This window comes from Myotis lucifugus, unplaced genomic scaffold (genome assembly GCF_000147115.1).
Source record: "Myotis lucifugus unplaced genomic scaffold, Myoluc2.0 scaffold_30, whole genome shotgun sequence".
Lineage (NCBI taxonomy): Eukaryota > Metazoa > Chordata > Mammalia > Chiroptera > Vespertilionidae > Myotis > Myotis lucifugus.
The window spans coordinates 4958580-4981290 of record NW_005871078.1 but is presented as its reverse complement, the minus strand read 5'-3'; the positions used below and the strand labels follow the sequence as shown (position 1 = coordinate 4981290).

General features: G+C 36.1%; 1 protein-coding gene across 11 annotated transcripts in view; it reads right to left on the bottom strand.

Moving 5' to 3' along the window:
* CPNE8 (copine 8) overlaps nucleotides 1–22711 on the bottom strand; it is a 184125-nt gene that overhangs the window by 26791 nt on the left and 134623 nt on the right. For all 11 annotated transcript variants that reach the window (XR_002828720.1, XM_023752294.1, XM_023752291.1 and 8 more), the window contains 3 exons: nucleotides 15753–15799; nucleotides 8055–8236; nucleotides 1425–1552 (listed from right to left, as the gene is read on the bottom strand). Coding sequence is in view for 10 of the 11 variants with exons in the window: in XM_023752294.1 (XP_023608062.1) it covers nucleotides 1425–1552; nucleotides 8055–8236; nucleotides 15753–15799 (357 nt within the window). In the remaining variant the exon portion in view is untranslated. The remainder of the gene's footprint in view (nucleotides 1–1424; nucleotides 1553–8054; nucleotides 8237–15752; nucleotides 15800–22711) is intronic.

The window sequence follows — 22711 nt, the reverse complement described above, 5'->3', positions numbered from 1 at the left end:
CCTATCATTTTTCTCTTATCTTTGTATATAAAACAGTGATCTGGATGGTCGTCTGTGACAGGAAGAGAGAGTCAACTATAATTGATCTTGCATTAATATTATTTTGATTCTGCTTTACTTGACAGCCATAAAAAACAGTAGAAAAAATAGTGTACAGATAACACTCCTTATACAAGCTAATACAATAAGCTAAGCTGTGTTTTTCAAATTACAGGTAATAACCCATTAGTGGATTTTGAAATCAGTTTTGTGGGTCAAGACCTGCTTCATAAAAAAGTAATAAGAACAAAAAGGACATCATGGAAATAAAAAGAAAATATAAGGTATTATTCCATAATCTTTTTTATGTTGTATCTTGAGATGTAAAATTTACAACTTAGTACAGGTGGTGGATAAGAATGTTCAGAAAACCTGAGTTAAAGGTTCACACTTAGAGAATCGTCATCGATGTATCATTGCCAAACTGAGATGGAGTTCCATAGTAGAGGCCTCTGGGGTCAGCCCTGGGTAGGGGGTTATTTTAGCATCTTCTCTATGTCCCAGATAATGAAAAGTAGAACACACTTAAGTTGCTCATGATGTGCAAAAGGAACATGGTAAAGTACCAGAACCTTCAAACAGAGAACTGAAGATTCACGTTGCCCTTGCACACTGATAAACTGATCCGAAAGCAATCATTTTTTCAAATGTTGACTACATATTAGAAAGAATACAAAAGCCATGCTTATTTGACAATCTGAAAATTGGCAAGGTTTCATAAGATTCGCACTGGGCCAAGCCAAACTTGTAAGGATTTCAAAAGTGATATCTAATTTATTTTATGCACTAATGAAAAAATGATAAGAAATATATATGGATTTTTACAGTAAATTTTTTTTTTCAGAACATGTACTTGGAATCATAGCAATTATATTCTGATCTCAATACTATGTATTATATGCAGATAGAGCTCTGGGAATTTAGAATATTAACAAGTATATTAATTTCAGAAGAGTGAAAATAATGTGCCCTATATATCACCGAAAGGAAGTTGTCTTCATGGAATTCAGTTTCTTATTACTTCTATCTACTATAGAATGCGATAGATCTGAATAATTTACACAGATGAGATCATGACTAATCTTGTTATTGCTCCCATGAAGGCCTTTTCAAAGACAAGAAATTTTCTTTGGTTGAACAAATGCAGGTCCTATCATAACTCAGTGTATGTTTCTTCACTTGAGATTTTGATGTAAAAGTTTTAGCAAAGTATCATAATAACTCATTGGAGACTTTCCACTCTACGTCAAAATTTACCTCAATTTCTTGGAGGTAAATTAGAAGAAAAAGAAAACTTTCATCTGTGAGGGCATTCTAACAATAATGTAATGATTTCACTGTGATTCCATACAATAGAATAAATACCTTGTGTACTTCCAACTTACCTTGCTACGTGGTTAATTACAGGAGCAAAGTTGGTTGGCCCATACAGCTGCACAGATTTCAGACTCCTATAATAAGCCTCCATGACACCCTCAATGCCATCACAATAGGGGTTTTGAGGGTTCCCATTCTGTAGAACATCACAGTAAAAAAACAGTAAAAAATGAAGTGTCAATGAAGGTCAATTGAAAAAAGAGAATAGTACACACTGATACTCATAAAGAATTTTTGGAAGAATATTATTTTATATATTTATAATTGCAAAAATCAAGTGGTCAATAATAGATTACAATGTATTTTTTTAGATTGTGATATGATAACATAATGTGCACAATAGTTAAAAGTAGATACATTTAACATGTTAAGCGCCCAGCCTGTTTTGTCTTCTGGACGGAAAGAATAGTGTCAGTCACTAGTGACTGATAGAGCATTTAACGTGTTAAAAACAATGGCAGGAGAAGATTTTAAGTAATCTTGAGAAGCTGAGTATCACATTCTATAATTAACAGTCTTAATTTTACACATGGCCTGTGTACATGTGGAGATGAATATGTAAAAATCCTGGAAAAAAAGTAAAGAAAATATTAGATAGTTAACTCTGAGTGGTTATATAATTGGGGGCTTTTATTTCACTCTTTAAACAAATCTATATTTTCAAGTTTCATGCAGTTATGTATTAAAATCAGAAAAAAATGCTATCTATGCAGTTTTCCCTTATAGGAAGAAAAGTGTAAAACATCTGCTACATGCACACCTTCAGGCCATACTTGACAACTCCAACTGGAGAAGGGGTCAGAGGGAATGTAATTTGGTGTCAGAAATATCAAAACAAGGTAAAAGGAAAAGAATCCAAGAAATATATCCATGCTGTCCAAGGGAAATGGAGCTGCCACCAAGGAGTGATTCTGAAAGACAGCACCCAGAAGGGCAACTTTAAACCTGGAGACCTGGTCTAGCCTTTCAAACCTTGCATGCTCTGTAATCAGTAGGTTTAATTCTCCTCATCCAGATTCCACAGATAACACACATAAGGCAGTGCATTCGTTACCTATTTCTATGCAGCAAATTATCCCAAAAGCTAGTGGCTCAAAACAATAAGCATTTATTATCGCACACATTTTTGGGGTGGCAGGAACCCAGGAGCAGCTTGGCCAGGAGGTTCTCACTAAAAATCTCTCGAGTTCGCAGTCAAGATGCAGACCTGGGCATCTGAAAGGTTGACCAGAGATGGAGGATCTGCTTCTGAGAAGGCTCACTTACACAGCTGCTGGCAGGAGTCCAACCAGGACCCTCCATAGGGCTACTTGAGTGTTCTCCCAACATGGCAGCTAACGTTCCCAGAATGAACAATCCAAGAGAAGGAGCAAGGAAAAAGTCCCAATGCCTTTATTAGCTAGTCTCATACATTGCACACTGTGACTTCTACTTTAATTTGTCTGCTAGCAATGAAACACTAAGTATAGTTCACGTTCAAAGGAAGGGGAATCAGGCTCCACCTCTGGAAGGGGGAAGAGATATAAATAAAAGTTGTGGCTATTTTTTAAAACACTAAACAGTAACAATGTTTAAACATAGCAATAAGTTTAGCATGTCTGTGTTTGAACAATCACAAGGAACTGGTAATGTGTAACTAAAATTTGTTGACTTCTGTATACTGAGCTTGATATGAAAATATTTACATGCATTATATAGTTTTTATAAACACCCTAAGAAAGTAGATAAACGAGTGTCATTTTTTCTGCTTTACAAATAGACTAAGACACTGAGAACTTAAATACTGTGCCCAAAAGCCACACAACACAAATGAAATAGCCAATATTTGAACCCATGCAGGCTAACCCCAGAGTCCAGTCTCCTCACCACACTATGCCATCACGTTATGAAACCCTGAGCATACGGAAAGCCTGGGGATCTTAGGAAACTGAGCCAGGTATGATCAACCACTTCAATGTTGCCATTTTGTGAGATAAGAATGTATACACGTTTTCCTTTTATTTTTGCTTTTTTTTCTTCAAACTTTTTATTAACTAAACCTCATGTAAATTTTAAAAGCATAAAACTCATAAAGACCTCTTTATATTATAAAATTGGTTACAGCAGTTGATTAAATTAAAATATGAAAGTTCAATATTTAGCACAAAGCAGTTAAGGGTGGTTTTGATGTTAATCTGAGCTGACCTATTTAACCTTCATTTAGATAAAATTTTACAGTGTTCTTTTCCCTTGATAAAGTATGAAGCAATTAAAATTAAAGCTCATTATTCATTTTGGGCATTCAAATGTATAATATATCTCCCTTGAAGAATAATTCTGAGGTTTACACACCAGGATAATTCTGAGCTTTTTGTCTTTTTAACATTTGAGTGAGAGTTTATATTTCTATAAAACTATATATTTCCTATATTTCTCTGGAATTGAAATTACAAGGTCACCATTTTTCTCACCATTTAATTTTCTTAGTGGAAAGATTTTCTTCTTAATGACAACATTGTAATGAGTTATAAAATGATTTTTAAGTCTTTTTAAAAACTCATTTCTTAAAATAATTATGTTGGAAATTAGTTTTTGCTTGTTAAAACAAATTAAAATAAGCTTGTATCAGGATCTGGCACACAAAAATACAGGACATTTTAAAAAATAAGAGGATTCATTTTCGTCTTACATTAATGAAGATGGTAAAGGATGCTCTATTTTATATTCCCTTTTCAGAGTGCCAACCAATATCCTAGGAACTATGCTAAAATTGCCAAGGCATTTTTGCTGATTTTACAGCAGTTTAGGAAAAAAATTATGAATCGCAAGTAAATGAAGTTACATATTCAATATCTTCCACAAAATCGTGATCTTCACAGCAAGAATTGACATATTTAGCAATATCATCATCACTAATAAAAGCAGACTTAGAATTGGACACTGCAGGAGGAGCGCAATTGCGGTCCCGGCACTTTTGGCGAAAGACAGGAGGAGCGTGACCGTGCTCCCCGGCACTCAAGGGGTTAACAACTTTTCCATTTATAAAATAATGAATGTCAATTGGTGAAACACATAGAAATATATAGAACAGAATTCAAAATGAGCAATAATCCTACTGTGCAGACTTCAGTGGGGAGGGGTGTCCACCTCTCACCCACTTTCCCTCCGTTTGGCTTCCTAAGGGATTGTAATTGGGGAGTTAGATTCAGTTCTGGGCAAGAAGCCTATGGTCCATTGTTACCTACGGCCTGTAATATTCTCCAGCAGGGCCAGCACACTGACAAAATGCTCTCAGGAGCCCGGGCTTTATTCTTTGAAATGTTACCTGTGGCTGCCCAGAGACTGCTGACTGTGGGGAAAAGCTGAGAGAATTCGCCCTTTTATTCAATAAACAAACATCTATGGAGCTGCTATTTAATGCAAACAATGGTAAAGACCCTTGGCTGTTAAACTGTTATGTCTAGTTTAAAGAAAAGGCATACACATGGATATTAAATTGCACAGATACCTATAAATGCCCAAATAAGTGAAAAGCCTTCAAGTTCTTTTAGATAGTTAGTAGGAGAAAGTGCTTGGACAGGTGTAGCATTTCTCTATTGATCGATGCAACAGACCTTCTTGTGAGGATCACTGTCCACAGGGCTATGGGAAATACGTCCTCTGAAGCCCCACACTATTGTATTTTCAGTTACGACTCCAGAAGGAGTCACTGAGAATCACGAAGAGATGGGAGAAATGACTCATCATTTTCACGACCCAAAGGGCTTCACAGGTGATGCTGGGACTTTTTCCCTTTCTTTTCCCACCCCCTTTTCTTATGCGACTACATCCATTCTTACACATATTTCACATGGGAAGCCTGGGTTTACCTGAGATCTTTTTGATTCAGCAAAGCTCAATTTCAGCTTTTGAGACAACCCCAAACTCACCAAGCAGGGAGTATTTAATTTTTTAAAAGGACTCCCTTGCCACTTGAAAGATTACATGAACTTGGTGCGGATAAAAAGATTAATAGTTGTGACTACACATCACAATTCTTACCAGGGAAACCTGAGAGTTTGTGAACATTAGGTGGTACATGAAGTGCCCTATTGACATGGGACTGAAGTTTTTGTACTTGATATTTTGGGTACTTATAGAATATATATTGCAGTTATTTATGATGAGCTTAATTCAGAATCAAGACAAATGCTACCTCATTGAAGACTTATTTAACCTTTGTCTGGCTTTTCTAAGTAAACAAAAGTGCTTTGAAAAAAATTAAAGTGATACAACAATTAAGTAATATTAAAACTGAAGTATTATCATCAGCAGCAGCATCTCATTGTTTTCATAGTCATTTGGGAGATTATTTTTTATAAAGTTAAAGGGGTATGACTCTATCCTATAAGTATTTGAATTGAATTGAAAGAACAGTTCAAGGTGCAAATAAGAAAAAAAAAGCCTTCCTTAGCAGTAGTTTTTGGCATAGGTTTGGATACAAAGAATAAATGTAGAGGTAAAAAAAAAAAGAAGAAGAAGAAGAAGAAGAAGAGGGGATTAGAGAGAGAGAGAGAGAGAGAGAGAGGAAGAAAATCATACACAAGGGTGAGAGGACATTCATGGAAGGAAAAGTAATAAACCTCATTTAGTTTAACATAATTATTTCTTCTCTTAGGCTTAAAATAGCTCGTGACCTTTTTCCTGAGGCATTTAAGACTTAGGATCACATGAGTGATTTTCATGGTCTTATAAGATTCTGGGAAATGTTAATTCTCCAGAAACAAAATCCCAACAGATACTCATTTTTATATGACATTGGGAGTGTGGCATGTGGCCTATTTCATGGGAGAAAGAATTAAACCCTATAGAAACCTTTTTTTTTTCTGAAATTGTGTGGGGGATAGAATAGAGAAGAATAAATACAGCAGTAATAATATTAAAATACTGTTCTTAAAACAGTATTTTATGTTATAATAATGGTGTTAATAAAACACATTTCTGAGCAGTAATATTACAGGTATTTTATAAAATGTGGCTTAATAGTGGTTAAGAGAATGTATTCTAAAATAGGATGATCTGGGTTCAAGTCCTGTCTGTTAAAACCCTAGTTAAGCCTCTGAGCCGAGTAATATAACTCTTGGATGCAGTCTTCTTATCGTATTCAATATGAATGGCACTTGCTACAGTGGAATAATGTGAGAGGTATGATATCTCTACCACACAGAAGTTTTATGAAGACTGAATAAGAAAACAAGTATAAAGGACTTAGATTGATACTCAGTAATTACTTAGTAAAGATAGCATATGTGTTTATGTTTGTCTACTTTGCTTATAGAACTTCAAAAAAGCCTATAAGGAGCATACATTGCTTTTGTAATAAGAATAAAAACAACAAACAAAGACCTACAACAATATGGGTGACTGGAGAGATTATCTACCTGTTATAACATGTAGTGTAGGCTAGGGAGGTACCTCTATTAGGAAAATCTAAATTTTTTCCAAAATAATAGCTCACCATCATATATTGATTTCCCCATTATTTATCAGAAAGTGCATGTAAGAGTAAGGCTGGCTGGGCCTATCAGCATTTTCTATGGGGAGTCTATTTTGAAGGCAGATTGCAACACATTGCTTACCTGCAGTCACACAAATGAAAATAGATCTATGTAAATTAAACATTAACTAGAGAAATGTTTTTATTCCACTCATATCTACTCCAGTATACTTAAATCTTAATTAATTATAGCCATAAGTGCTGCTTCATATTTGAAAAAATTAATTCCAGCCATGACTAGTTCTTTAAATTTGAAATGCCATTTTAAAAGAAGCTATTTAGAAGATTTATAAGTCAGATGCATTTTAGGTAGGTTAAATATAGTCACACATCTTTTGATCTGCCTCCCGCTGAGGGGTAAAAGTTACTTCTCCTACCTTGAAACTGGGCTGGCCTTAGTGACTTGTTTGAGCAAGAGAATGTGGCTCAAGGAGCTTTCCAGGACTTCCAAGGCTGTGGTATAAGGAGCCCTGTAGTCTCTGCCCCTGCCTTTTAGAATATTCACTCTGGGGAAACCGGCTGTCATGTAAGAAATCTGACTACCAGGAGACCACCATACTGAGGATCCCATGATGACCACGTGGAGAGGTTGTATGTAGAAAGAGGGGAAGATGTCCGAGCAACCCAGCTATCTCAGCCATCCCAGCTCAGTCATCAGACACGAGCAAAGAAGCCATCTTAGGGAGCATGCTAGCCCCAGGAGACAGGACATGAAGAACAGAGGAATCCACTGACAGCCAGAATCAAGAATATGGTTCTGTCTGAACAATTCCAGCCGTTTCTAGATAATCAAGCCATCCTAGGGGAGGCCCCAAACGTTACAAGTCATGAACAAAACAGAATGGTGTTGGTTTACACCTAAAACGTCTAGGGGGGTTTATTATGAAGCGATAGAAAACCATAAGAGACCCCCTATTTATAAATCAGATGCACTTTAGATAGAGACTTATTGCTAATCTATTTAACTGTCTTTGTTTCCATCAATCACTGAGCAAATTAAGCAGAGTCTACTGTCACAAAAGCCTGCTACATGACTGACTAAAGAAGAAACAATGAACCGATATTTAAAAATTCAACGTTATTTTTTTTTTCAAATTATCCAATCCTTGTGACATATTCTTACCAAAGCAAACTCATGAGATATCCTTCCATCTGGAGGCAGTTTTGCACCAAAACCTAGAGCTGGGAACATTTTATCACTGTCATAATCTTGAACGATTTCTCCCACTGCTTTCAGTGCCATCCCATAGGCATTCAGTTGGTAAGGATTCATGTAGTGGAGAGAAGTGGGCTGGGCAGGGTTGCCTGATGACAAAAAAAAAATTTCAAACATGAGTGATCAGGCTAAAGAGACAATATTTTGGACAGCATTATTCTTGATATCTATTTCAGAATGAAATATTTAAAAATTGTGTTTTTTCTGCCTATACCCATGGTATGTCAAATATAGTTGTTGCTTTTTGGTGGTTGGGGTGGGGGGGAGAATGGATATTAAAACAGAAATATTTATTAAATTCAATCACATATGTAGACAATTTCCCAAAGATATGCCAAAGTAAATGCAGTTTTTTTCAGAAATGATTCTTCATTGTCAATGTCAAAGGCTATTATTAAAATTCAGTTCCAGAGTACTATAAAAGTACTTTTGTTAATTTTATTTTATCATAATATTTAGTTTTTTAAGAAAAATATGTGCCTTTAGCTTGAATTCTTATGCCTATAATTAGAAGACCCAACTGAATTAATGAGCTTGAATAATTATGAGGTTTTCCTAAAGTTGTATCACAAAAATAAACTGAATATTTCAGAAGTATTCCAATTTATCATTTTAAAAAAAGGAGAGCAGAGTGGTTTTTAAATTCAAGCTAATTTCAATATCTTTATCTGAAAAATGATTGAGAGTTTCTAACTAGACAAAGTAGGAGGCAGAAGGCCCAGGGTTGAGTATTGCCATTTGCAGGACAATATTTTTAAAATGCTTGTGATAAATCCTACCACAGTGTTTACTGGGAGGACAAGATGAGATTATGTGTGTGGACGTGATTAAAAACAATAAAGCACCCTGGAAATGTAAGGTTTAAATGCTTCTGTTATTAATGTTGGGTCATCCACAAGGTCCTGAATTTTCAATATCTTATACTATGTGGGATGCTGCCTGTGAAGAGAGATGAATGTGAGAGAAAGTAATATATGTGCTGCCACTTAAACACATTGAGATTCACATTGAATTGCCCTAATTACCAGCACCAGGAAGCCTGAAAGTCCATTAAGTTTCCTAAGTGAAAATGGAAAAGTTAAATGGAACTCTTAATAACACATAAAACTCAATTCGACTTTAAGACAGTGCCTGAGGAAGGAAAGCCTCGAGGCATAGTTCTTTTCTGCTAAGGAAAAATAATAATAATAAGCACTTGAGATCCAGAGAGACACAAAATCAAGGAGAGATCTTCCCTTGGTTTATAATTCATATAATTATATCAAGAGCATCTCTGGTCTAAAAATAATTCACTGTGTAAATGCGTTTCTATTTCCAAAGGGTTACAAACATTCAAGGGCTAGTTCCACATGACATAATTTCTAAAAAAAGTGTCTCCTGACCAAGATGGCCTTAATATTCCCCTCAGTTTGACTAAACTTTAGACAGGTTTCTCCTGACTATAGGCCCGAGCTCCCTTTACTCAGAGCACTTACTTTATATAACTTGCAATTGTAAAACTCTACCTTCTGAGGCCTAAATCTCCTACAACCCAGGAATATCTTTCTCAAGAACCTGGGAGCCAGCTCTTTAAAATGTCATCATGAGCAAGAAAGAAATATCACATGATCTCACTCATTTGTGGAGTATAATGAACAACATAAACTGATGAACAAAAACAGATCCAGAGACATAGAAGCATCGAACAGACCATCAAACCTCAGAGGGAAGGCAGTGGGGCTGGGGTGGGGGTGGGGGTAAGAGATCAACCAAAGGACTTGTATACATGCATATAAGCGTAACCAATGGACACAGACAGTAAGGGGGTGAGGGCAAATGCTGGGGCGGGGGGGGGCGGGGTGGAAGCAGCCAGGGAGAGGTCAATAGGGAGAAAAGGAGACATATTTAATACTTTAAACAACAAAGAATTTAAATTTGAACAAAGAAAAGAAAGATACCATCCCTGTCACCTATAGTCTCTGTGGGACAGTAGGAGCCTAACTTTAAGAAATATTAATTAGCAAATAGAGATGACAAAATCACACAAACCACCTCCTCTATAATGTCCCCCAGTACTTGCCTACTAGTTCACCACAGCACTTAAATTCCTTCCCTTCTTTTGTTTTGGAGGAGTTAAGTCAATACTTTTCTTCTACTGTAATAGCTTTGATCCCTATTGCAATAGTTCTGAATAGAGTCTTCCTAGCCTGTTTAATTTGGTACAATCCTTCTTTGACAAATTTCTTCTAAAGTAGGAATTTTGCCACTTAGTCAAAAGCCCACTGGAGCCACAGATGAGCAATACCATTCCTTGACTAAGTGGTTATTTAGCCACACTCTCAAGTATAAGAGTTGTTACCCAATGGTTGCAATATGGCAACTAATTCAATTTCACTTAGAAAACCACAACCTAAAATAAAAATACCACTAATATACCCAGCTCGTCTAAACAACTTAGCCTCATGCACAACTGGGCTTGCTCCTACCCATTCAAAGATGTTGCTTAATTCTTTCCAGCAACTTCATCCAGACCAGTCATTTCACTGGACCGCTAAAGGTATCTTCCTTCCAACCATGACCTCTCAACTTAACACCCTGTCCTGAAATTTGCTTTCTTCTCCTCCAGCTTATGTCTTCCTTGTTTCTACCGGCACTTACTGTCCTCTCTTACTCTTATGGCTCTTGTGTTCTGCACCACAAAATACAGCAATTTGCCAAACTGAGTGTCAATTTCTGAATCCGAGGCCATGTTTGTACCACCTCTGTATCTGCAACCATGTCTATGAAGAATGAATTTGTAGTAGGTTGATAATATTGGAGCCCAATTAATAATAGTAATTATAATAGCATGGAATCTAACATGTATTGAACTCCTTACTTCATATCTCATTTATTCCTTTTCAATGATGTATGGGTATTTTTATTTTACCTATGTTTTAGATTACATAATTTTCAGATTAAATAACTTGCCCTAAATTACACAACAATACTTGGTAAAGCTAGACTATGAATCTAGGCAATCGGGTTCCATAGTTCTTACCCTTACCTGTAACTCTTACTTAGGGGTCTTGTAATATTTTAAACCCTGAATATTATCAAATTGACATCTAATTTTGCTTTAGAGATACACCATGCTTTTGTAAAATATAATCCTACTTGGATATGATTATTTTTTAAAAAGCTCTTTTAAAAAAGCTTTGTCGAGATATAATTCATATAACTTATAATTCACCCTTTTAAACTATACAATTTAATAATTTTAAGTATATTCACAGATTACATATATATATACACACACACACACTAGAGGCCCGGTGCACAAAAATTTGTGCACTCGGAGGGGTCCCTCAGCCCGACCTATGCCCTCTTGTAATCTGGGACCTCTCAGAGGATGTCCACCTGCTGGCTTAGGCCCTCTCCCTGGGGGATCATGCCCAAGCTGGCAGTCAGACATCCCTCTGGCAGCCCGGCAGCCCTTGGGGGATGTCCACTTGCCAGCGGGGAGCAGGCCTAAGCTGCAGTCAGACATCCTTAGCGCTGCTGAGGAGGTGGGAGAGGCTCCCACCACCACCACTGTACTGGCAGCCATCTCTCTGTGGGAGAGCACTGACCACCAGGGGGCAGCTCCTGCATTGAGCATCTGCCCCCTGGTGGTCAGTGTGTGTCATAGTGACCAGTCATTCCCAGTCATTCTGCTGTTAGGGTCAGTTTGTATATTACCCTTTTATTATATAGGATAGAGGCCTGGTGCATGGGTGGGGGCTGGCTGGTTTGCCCTGAAGGGTGTCCTGGATCAGGGTGGGGGTCCCACTGGGGTGCCTGGCCAGCCTGGGTGAGGGGCTGATGGCTGTTTGCAGCTGGTCACACTCCCTTCAGGGTGGGGGTCCCCACTGGGGTGCCTGGCCAGCCTGGGTAAGGGGCTGATGGCTGTTTGCAGGCTGCTCAAGCCCCCCCCCAAGTGGAAACCCTCACCCCATGGAGGTTTGGCCAGCCTGGGTGAGGGGCTGAGGGCCGTTTTCAGGCTGGCCAAGCCCCCCGGTGACGGAAGCTCCCAGCCTCTCCTTTTTTTCTTTTTTCTTTTTTTTTATTCTGAGATTTATTTACCTTCTATAATTGAAACATTGTAGCCTTGAGAGGAGCTCAGAGCTGGCCAGGCGGGCGGGAGGGAAGCCTCCTGCTTGCTCCAGCTCTGTGGCCTCGGCTGGCTGAAAGCAGGTATCTGGGGTTTATTTACCTTCTATAATTGAAACTTTGTTGCTTTGAGTGGAGCTCAGAGTCCGCTGCGGCAAGCGGGAAGCTTGGCTTCCTCCATCATAGGGGCAACCAAGCCTCCTGCTTGCTCCAGCTCCGTGGCTACCAACCGCCATCTTGGTTGGGTTAATTTGTATATAGTCGCTCTGATTGGCTGGTGGGCGTGGCTTAAGGCGTAGCAAAGGTATGGTCAATTTGCATGTTTGTCTTTTATTAGTGTGTGTGTATATATATATATGACTATCACTACAATCAATTTTAGAACATTTTCATCACCTCAGAACTTGTTTCCTGATCCCACGCAGCCCAGCAGACTTATTTCTTCTAAGGCTCACTTCTTCTAACTCTGTGACTTTCTAAATAAATTTTTGCTTATTTTTTTAAAAAAATTAAAAAAGAAGAAATTCTGTAGCTATTCACTATCATTTCCTTGTCAGTCCATCCATCTCAGCCCTAAACAATAACTAATCTACTTTCTGTCTCTATTAATTTGGTAATTCTGGACATTTCATATAAGTTGAGTTACATATGGTATGGTCTTTTGTGACTAGCTTCTGTCACTCCATAGTCATTGCAAGGTTCATCTATGTTGTAGCATGTTTCACTTCATATTTCATTCCTGTTATTGCTGAATAGTATTCATATCCACATACCACATCTTTCTACCAATTTGTGAGCTCGTGGACATTTGGGTTGTTTACACATTTTGGCTATGTTGCTAAAAATATTCCTGTACAAGATTTTGTATGGAGGCATGGTTTCATCTCTTGTGTTTATATCCATGAGTGAAATTGCTGGGTCACATGGTAACTATATTAACTTGAGAAACTGTGAAAGTATTTCCTAAAGTGGCTGCACCATTTTACAGTATCACCCGCAGAGTATGAGGATTCCAATTTCTCTACATGCTCACCAATACTTGATAACTGATTTGTAGATTATGGCTAACTGAGAATTGTGAATCTTTTTTTTTCCCCTCAAGTCTGCTTTCAATTGGGTCAGTTTCGCATTTCCTCAAATTCTGATAGAGATTAAATTGAATCTGGAGATCAAGTTAGGAAATATTACCATCTTAACAGTATTGACTTTTCCAATCAATAAATGGTGTGTTTTTTACACTTATTTAGATCTTTAATGTTTCAACAATTTTTTTCTGAATAGTTTTTAGAGGATAAGTTTTATACTCACTTTGTTAAGTTTACTCCTAAGTATTGGATTCCTTTTGATACTATTGTAAATATAATTGTTTTCATAATTTCATTTTCTGATTGTTCATTGGAAATGTGTAGGAAAAAATTATTTTATATATTGATATTTTATCCTTCAATCTTACTGAATTCATTTATAGGTTCTAATAGATTTTTAAGAGGTTAATTAGGATTTTCTATATACAAGATTATGTCATCGGCAAATAAAAATAGTTTAACTTCTTTATTTCTAATCTGGATATATTTTATATCCTTTTCTTGCCTAGTTGCTCTGGATACAACTTCCAGTACAATGTTGAATAGAAGTGGTAATAGTAGACATTCTGTCTTCTTCCTTATCTTAGGGGGAAAGCATCCAGCTTTTCACTATTAAGTATAATGTTAGCTATGAGTTTTTCATTTAGTCCCTTCTTTATTAAGGCAACTTCTAGTCCTAGTTTGTTAAGTGTTTTTATCATGAAAGTATGTTGGACTTTGTCAAATGCTTTTTCTGCATCAATTGAGATGACTATGTGGTTTTTAAATAATTTTCTACTTACCTTATTTGATATTTTAATATTAAGACAAGTAGTACATTCCTGTGAAAAATCTTAGTTGGTCAGAGTATATAATTCTCTCTATGTATTGCTGAACTCAATTTGCTAACATTTTATTGAGAATTTTTATATCCATTTTCCATAAAATATATTGATCTTTAGTTTTTCTTTTCTTGTGATATCTTTGTCTGGTTTGGGTATCAAGCTAATACTGACACATAGAATGAGTTGGGAAGTGTTCCCTCCTCTTCTATTTTTTGGAAGAATTTGTAAAGAATTTTTATTAATTCTCCTTTAAGTATTTGGTAGGATTCACCAGTGACGCTATCTGGACCTAGGTCCAGATAAACTCTGTGGGTAGTATTAACATTTTATTACAAAATTCAATTTTTTATTAAAGGTCTGTTCAGATTATCTACTTTTTAAGACAGTTTCAAAAGTTTGTGTCTTTCTATTGAATAGATTCTTGCTCTTCTTGCTAATGTTCATCAGTGAATAAAAGCTAGTATTTTAAACCAGCAGGGCTTTAGGTTTTACTTCTATGTTCCACATTTTATTGAATAAAACACATGAATAAAAACCATTAACTTGAAGTCATAATGCTGGAGAATAAATTTAATATGTAGTCTAAGGTTCCTGAATTATAGTTTGGTTTCCTAGTTTCTATTTCTAACTCAAGAATTAATAAGCCAAGATGTATTTATTACTAAAAAAATATTCTGGATCATTTTCCCCCATTGTAGAAGAGGACAATTGAAATAAGTGATTTCCAAGGTGCTTTCTTACCTAAAAATTCTATTATTTTGTGAAATGTGAGTCACTGTGAAAGAAATGTGAGGTAAAGGAAATATAAAGTGAGGACCATAATAAGCACAATAAATAATTTGGAAAAAAAAACCCTAGATAAATATAAACTGATAACAACTTCTGGTAAAAGTTAAATAATGAGATTCATGTTCTAATGATACATAATTGATATCAGATAACTGTCCTATTTGAAATAAAGTTACCTCAAAATAAAATTAAAAGTCCACTACTTTTCTTTTTTAAAATATCTGATATGCAAATTATAAATATCTGCACATGGACTATTAGATGACACCTCTTTTGAATTAATTAAATATAAATGTGTTAACATGAATAATTCTTAAATATTCAAGTAAAAATAAAGCATATCAACTAAGGTACAAGTACTTAAATTACACTCATATAAATTAATACTCATAGAAATACTATAAAAATGAGGACCATAATTAAACAAATTTCAGGATTACAATTATGTATGGAGAAGGGGGGAGGATAGAAGAAATGGAGTGGGGTACATAATGGGCTTAACTAAATCTGGAATTATCTTTTTAAAAATATGCAAAACAAAAATGACCATATTTTGATATTTAATAAATTTGAATGGGACTATTACATACTTTTGTTATATTTCTTGTAGCTCTCTCTATACCTGAACTAATTCATAATGTTAAAAAGAAAAAGGAAAATTTATCTGAATATCTGAATTTTATATGAAACACTTCAGAAGTATGAAAATATAGAAATATCAAAACATCATAAAAATAAATATTTATATTTCACTGAGTTGCTGATCATTTTTATTAGGGGGTAGTCATAATACTCACCATTTGAAGCTGTAAAATCAATAGCCACCGTAAAATTGATTTGTGTTCTAGAATATAAGTAAATAAAAATCGTTAATAATGAAGTAATTTCACAAAAAGTTTGATTTCCATTTGTGTTACCATATTACTTAACATAACTGATTTTCTTAAATATTACTGGCAACTATGTTACAGTACGTACACACTGGATAGTATCAGATAGGCAGTTTTCAATAGTAAGAACTTGGCAAAATACCTTTACAATTATACACCTGTAAAAAAAAACATAAGGTGTCCGCAATAAAAATGAAGAAGTCAAATTGCAAATAATTATTTGCCAGTCTCCAATGTCCGCATTCATTTTTAATTTGCTTTCAAAATTATTCTATAATCCATGTTAAATTATTATGCCCTTAAAAGTGTGACATGGCTAAAATAATCTCTAGGACTCTAGTAATATCATTTCTTGAACTCATTCTTTCCAAAATTAAAAAAAAAACACATGATTTTCTCCTGCTTTCCTAAAAAAATGAAGTATTTCAGACACAGATCCATCTCTCAGTGATTACTGACTTCTGGTGTGCGTGTGTGTGTGTGTGTGTGTGTGTAGATATAAATGTTTATTTGGATGAAATTGGTTGTGTATACTTTCAGCAATTGATAATTAACCCAAAATGATTTTTGGGGGATTATATTGTTCCTTTTTTTTCTGATAGAAAGATATACCTCTGAGTCTTTCTATAAGTAATTTAGCTTCTTTTTCACCAAGTAAGGCATAAAAACACAAATATGTGACAATGATATGATTACTGGTATAACCTGCATCATATTTAATTTAAAAAATAATTTTAATTGAAAAAGCAAATCATTTGAAAACATGACTACTTAGACTATTTTTAGTAACAAATTACTTTGACTCTGCACAATTGATTTACCACTTCAGGTCTGAAAGTGTTGTTTAAATGGTGGTAGTGTTGCTGGTGGCGATGATGACGTTAGGTATTTCAGCACAGGGTCCCTTTTAGTTCTCTTAGCACTAACTATAGTAACATTTCCTTCTGTCTTTAAAAATTAAGGCTGAAGAGCCCTAAATACTATTCAGGTATTGAAACAAACTCAATCATTATTTCCTAAGGAATGTATCTTTTATGCTTTACATTTAATTAAAAAAAAACTAATAAAGATTCTCTTTATAGCTACATGGTAATTTCTTTTTAGATTAGAAATTAGGTTTATAGGCTAAGAATATAGGTTAATTTGGAACATACACTAACTAGTATGAACCAAAATGAGTTTTAAAATTTTTAGAAAAAGAATATAGGGACATACTTGGGATACATTTTGAGATAATAAATCTTTTTAAGGAACTTGAAAGAACTGTCACCATCGGTGAATTACCTTGTCATTCTGCTGAAAGGGATTGAACTGACTGTACTACAGGGAGTATGGTGTATTAGAAAGGGTACAGCTTTTGAGTCTGAAAAAACTGGGTTTGAATTCCAACAATCTAGTTACTGACATTAGTCAAGTTTTAAAAATCTCAGAGGGAAGGTGCCTGGCAAAATAACTCTCTCTCTCTCTCTCTCTCTCTCTCTCTCTCTCTCTCTCTCTCTCTGTTAATCCTCACCCCTCACCCGAGGATATTTTTTCCATTGCATTTTAAAGAGAGAGGAAGGGAGGGAAAAGGAGGGGGAGAGGGAGAGAGAGACAGAAAGAGAAACATCAATGTGAGAGAGACACATTGATTGGTTGCCACCTGCAGGGGCCCGGATGGGGGCGGGACGACCTGCAACCCAGATAAGTGCCTTGGACTGGAATCCAAGGCACAATTTTTCGGTGTGTGGGCCGATGCTCTAACCACTTTGCTATAAGGGCCAGGGCTCAATTCTCTTTTATAACAGTGTTTGCACAATGCTTTCCACATACTGGAATGCCCACCTGGTGGTTGATTGATTTCAAGATTTGATTGGTTCTTTGCCTCATTCTGCATGTCAGAAAGAATCTTACTGTTTTACTGTTTTGAATCAGCAGGATGCAAATCAGAAGAAAAATATGATAGCTCAATTCACAAAGTGCTTCATGGTTGTGACAGTCCCTTAGCCTGTTATTACACCATTTGGATTTTTCATTTAAAAAACTATAATTCAACAATTATTTATTGAGCATTTTCTGATGATCAAGCCCTGTGCTTAAGTGATAAAGAGAAAGCAGTAGCAAACCAAACACTATCCTTGAAAACTGATAGAGTTTACAATTCCAGCTTCTTACTAATAAAAAAATGACAAAAACAGCACAGGAGTTTATAACAATTCATAGTTAATAACATGACCTAAATCTCAACTGTGCATTTAAAATTTGTTCATTCCCATGATTTCTAAGAATTTGTCATTAATAGTATAATGTATATTTACTATATACCAAGTGTATTTTGAAAAAAAAATAATAAAAGTTTTTTTTAAGTTGCTAGCAAAACCATAACTTTAGACTATAAGGCAGATTTCTTCAAGACTCTGATAAATTATTTGTGTCATAAAAGTAAGCCAGACAAAACATCTTCATTATTAATCTTGTTACCCTTTTTCATTCTTCAATATTTCTTGAAGACTAATGTTAGAGAAAAAATCAATCATGTGTCAAAATAAGAAATCTGAATTTACAGGCGATGATTGAATATTCATATTCAGAATATTCATAAAACTATCACATGTAAGTCTCAAAATATTCTGTTCAGGAAGTGTCACTTTAGCTGTCATTTTGTTTTACTATAGTCTACATTTATGTTACATTATATTCTAGAGTATAAAACAAGGCATGCCTGCCAAATTTCATAAGTTAGTAGTAACATCTTATGAGACTTCCCAGTTCATACATCCTACTACTGCTAAAATATATACTTGGAAAAAGTCCTTATTTAACTCTGCCACCTTTCCAAAAGCTGTGAATGACAGACAAATCAGATGTCAAGATGGGAAATGTAACTAGCAAAGCAAAGATCCATAGAAAACAAGTACAGGTGTGCATATTGAAGAAAGCTGCACATATGTATGCACTCCCACACACATGCACACACAGAATAATACCATCTAAAATAACTTTCCTACAACTGTCTTTATACATTAATTCTTGAGAACTAACAACTGTGCTGGGGGTGTACGGAAGGATTGCATTACTTTCTTCCCAATTTCAAGTTCTGTTTAGTTGCACAAACTTAAGATTATTAACATGTAAGATAAACTTTCCTCCATCCTTCTTTAAGAGTGGGAAGACATCTCATCTGCACTTTTGGGTTCTAGAATCCAACAGCTTGTGGATCTGAATCTGAGATGTCTTCCCACTCTTAATATCCCTCTCATTATTGCCATGCTGGTACCAAGACTTTGCTTCTGCCTTGATTTACTGGCTATGCAATCAGGTTTCTACTTCAGTTCTAGAACCTGCCCTACACCTGTTCACTTGCCTCTGGCATTATCATCAGCCTAATCCTGCATAACCTCAGCTCACTGTGGGCTAAACCTTGAATCCTTTTCTGTCTTACCTTTTTCCTCTTTCGTTAAAGTAGTTCAACTACCTAATTGGCAACACAAACAGCAGCCAGATTCTAAGTTTCACTGCATCTTCACAATCCCTGCTTCCCATGCCCATAAACTTTAGAGGATTCATTACCCTTGACAACTGAGATCTGCTAGAATGAGGGCAGGCTTTGAGATGCAAATTCAAATATAAATACTTTCACCTTCTTGCAATGTGATCTTGGGAAAGCTATTCAATCTCTTTGCACCTCATTTGTAATAAATTAAGAATAATGAAACCTCCCTTGGATTATTTATCATAAATACTCATAGTAAAGTGGGAAGAGAGGGAACATACCTCAATGTAATTAAGGCCATATATGACAAACCCACAACCAACATCATACCTAATGGGCAAAAACTAAAAGCGTTTTCCTTAAGATGAGGAACAAGAAAGGGATGTCTGCCAGCACCACTCTTATTCAACATAGTACTGGAAATCCTACCCACAGCAATCAGACAGGAAGAAGAAATAAAAGGCATCCAAATTGAAAAGAAAGAAGTAAAACTGTCATTATTTGCAGATGACATGATACTGTATATAGAGAACCCTAGAGATTTCACCAAGGAACTACTAGAACTGATAAGTGAATTTAGTCAAATACCAGGATACAAAATAACCAGAAATCAGTTGCACGTCTATACACCAACAATGAACTATCAGAAAGGTGAACTAAGAAACAATCCCATTCACAATTGCATAAAAAATACCTTGTAATAAATTTAACCAAGATGTAAAAGTTCTGTACTTGAAAAATTCTAAGACATTGAGGAAAGAAATTGAAGAAGATATAAATAAGTGAAAGCAAATACCATGTTCATGGACAGGAAGAATTAACATCATTAAAATGTCCATACTACCCAAAGCAATCTATAGATTCAATGCAATTCCTATCAAGATACCAATGGCATAATCCACAGAACAATAACAGATGTCACAAAAATTTATATGGAACCAAAAAAAGACCCTAAATAGCCAAAGAAATCTTGAGAAATAATAACAAAGTTGGAGGAATCATACTACTTGATATCAAGTTATACTACAAAGCTGCTGTACTTGAAACAGCCCAGTACTGGCATAAGAATAGACATATAGATCAATGGAACAGAACAGAGAGCCCAGAAATAAACCTACACCTTTATGGTCAATTAATATTTAACAAAGAAGACAATAACATAAAATGCAATAAAGATAGTCTGTTCAATAAATGGTGTTAGGACAGATACACATAAAAAATGAAACTAGACCACCTTCTTACAACTGCACACAAGAATAAATTCAAAATGGATCAAAGACTTAAATGTTAGACTCAAAACCATAAAAATCTAAGAAAACACAGGCCGTAAAATCTTGGACATTTCTTGTTGGGGACCAGGTGTAAGCTGACAAGGTCCTTGCACCTGAAAGGGCTAGCAAGGCTGGGACCCTTACCCACACAGTTTTCCCAGACTTGTTTGGATGGCGGTTATCAGTAGAATGAGAGCAACCTTTATAGAATGAGAACAGCCTTTCATGGCTTACCAAGAAGTCTGTAACTATTTACTGAGATTTGCTGTACCAAGAATTTGTCCTTCTGCTCTGTCTCTCCCTTAGAGATTAAGAGGAACAAAGAATACATTCCTCTTGACAGATCTCCTATTCAGTGTCTTGTGTATATAAGGCTTTACGTGCTTAATAAATTTGCTGTAGTTCCTCGAATGAGCTGCAGTCCTCCCGATCCCGCTTTCCTGTCTTTCTTTCTTTTCTCAATTTCCACCTCCCTGCCTCAGCCCGGCTCAACCTGTCAGGCTGGCCCTGACAATTTCTTATAGCCATAATTTTTTTCTGACAAATCTCCTCAGGCAAGGTAAACAGAAGAAAAAAAATAAACAAATGGGAATACATCAAACTAAAAAGTTTGTGCACAGCAAAGGAAACCACCATCAAAATGAAAAGACAATCCACTGAATGGGAGAATACATTAATCAATACATCTGATAAAGGGTTAATATTCAAAATTTTATAAAGAACTTTTAAAACATAACACCAAAAAGACACACACACACACACACACACACACACACACACACACACACACTTACACAAACAGTCCAATTACTAAATGGGCAAAGCACTTGAATAGACACTTCTCCAAAGAGGACATACAAATGGCCAATAGATATGAAAAGATGCTCAAAGTCACTAGTCATCAGGGGGATGCAAATTAAAGCCACAATGAGATGTCACTTCACACCTGTCAGAATAGGTATCATCAACAAGTCAACAAACAAGTGTTGGTAAGGATGTGGAGAAAAGGGAACCCTCATGCTTGTTGGTGGGAATGCAGATTGGTGCAACCACTGTGGAAAACAGTATAGTAGTTCCCTAAAAAATAAAAAATGTAATTGCCTTATGATAACCCAGCAATCCCACTTCTGAGAATATATCTGAAGAGACCTGAAACACTAACTCGAAAGAATATATGCACCTCTATGTTCATTGCAGCATTATTTATGATAGCCAAGATTTGGAAGCAACCCAAGTGCCCATCAGTAGATGAGTGGGTAAAACAAGCATGGTCATTTATACAATGGAAAGCTGCTTGGCCATAGAGGGGAATAAAATCCTGCCTTTTGCAGAGATGTGGATAGGCCTGGAGAGTATTGTGCTGGGGGGAGTGGGCCAGTGAGAGAGGGACAGGAGCCATGTGATTTTGCTAATATGTGGAGTTTAATGAACAGAATCCCCTAAATCTCATGACATGCAGCTATGGGGCTGGACAACAACATGATGGACAACCACTGGGCTGGACCCTATAGAGACAGGCAGCTACTACTGCCAGAGGCAGCTTCCCAGCCAGGCGTTATCGTGAGAGGAAGACACTATTAAGATGAAGACACTACCATGAAAGGCTGTCACTATCAGGCAGCTACAGGCCGGGCACTATTGTAAGAGGCAACTACCCAGCCAGGAACTATCAGGAGAGGCAGCTACAGGGACCAGACTATGTTAGAACAGGCATCTACATGGACATTTGCGTGATATGTAATAATAATAAGGGGAAAATAAAATATGGTCTTGATTGGAGAAAAACAAATAAAAAAAAACCTTCCTTGGATTGTTGTGAGGACAAGAAAAGCATCTATAGCCGACACAGTAAGTAGTTGTTATGATTATTATCATATCATTGATGCTAGTTTTGCAGGACTTGACTTTTGCGTACTTCTTGGAAAACTGGAGGATTCTGTGATTACATTTCTGGAACTGCCAGAGAGCTGCAGGTTATTCCTCAGCGCCTGACCCTCCCATGTCAGATTTCCTTTCCTCTTACCAGCCCCTAAGGCCCTAACATGCCCCACCTCAAACTGAACCACGAGTGATCCAAACTTTTAGAACTTACCTGGGTCCTTCCTCAAACAAAACCCCTCTGC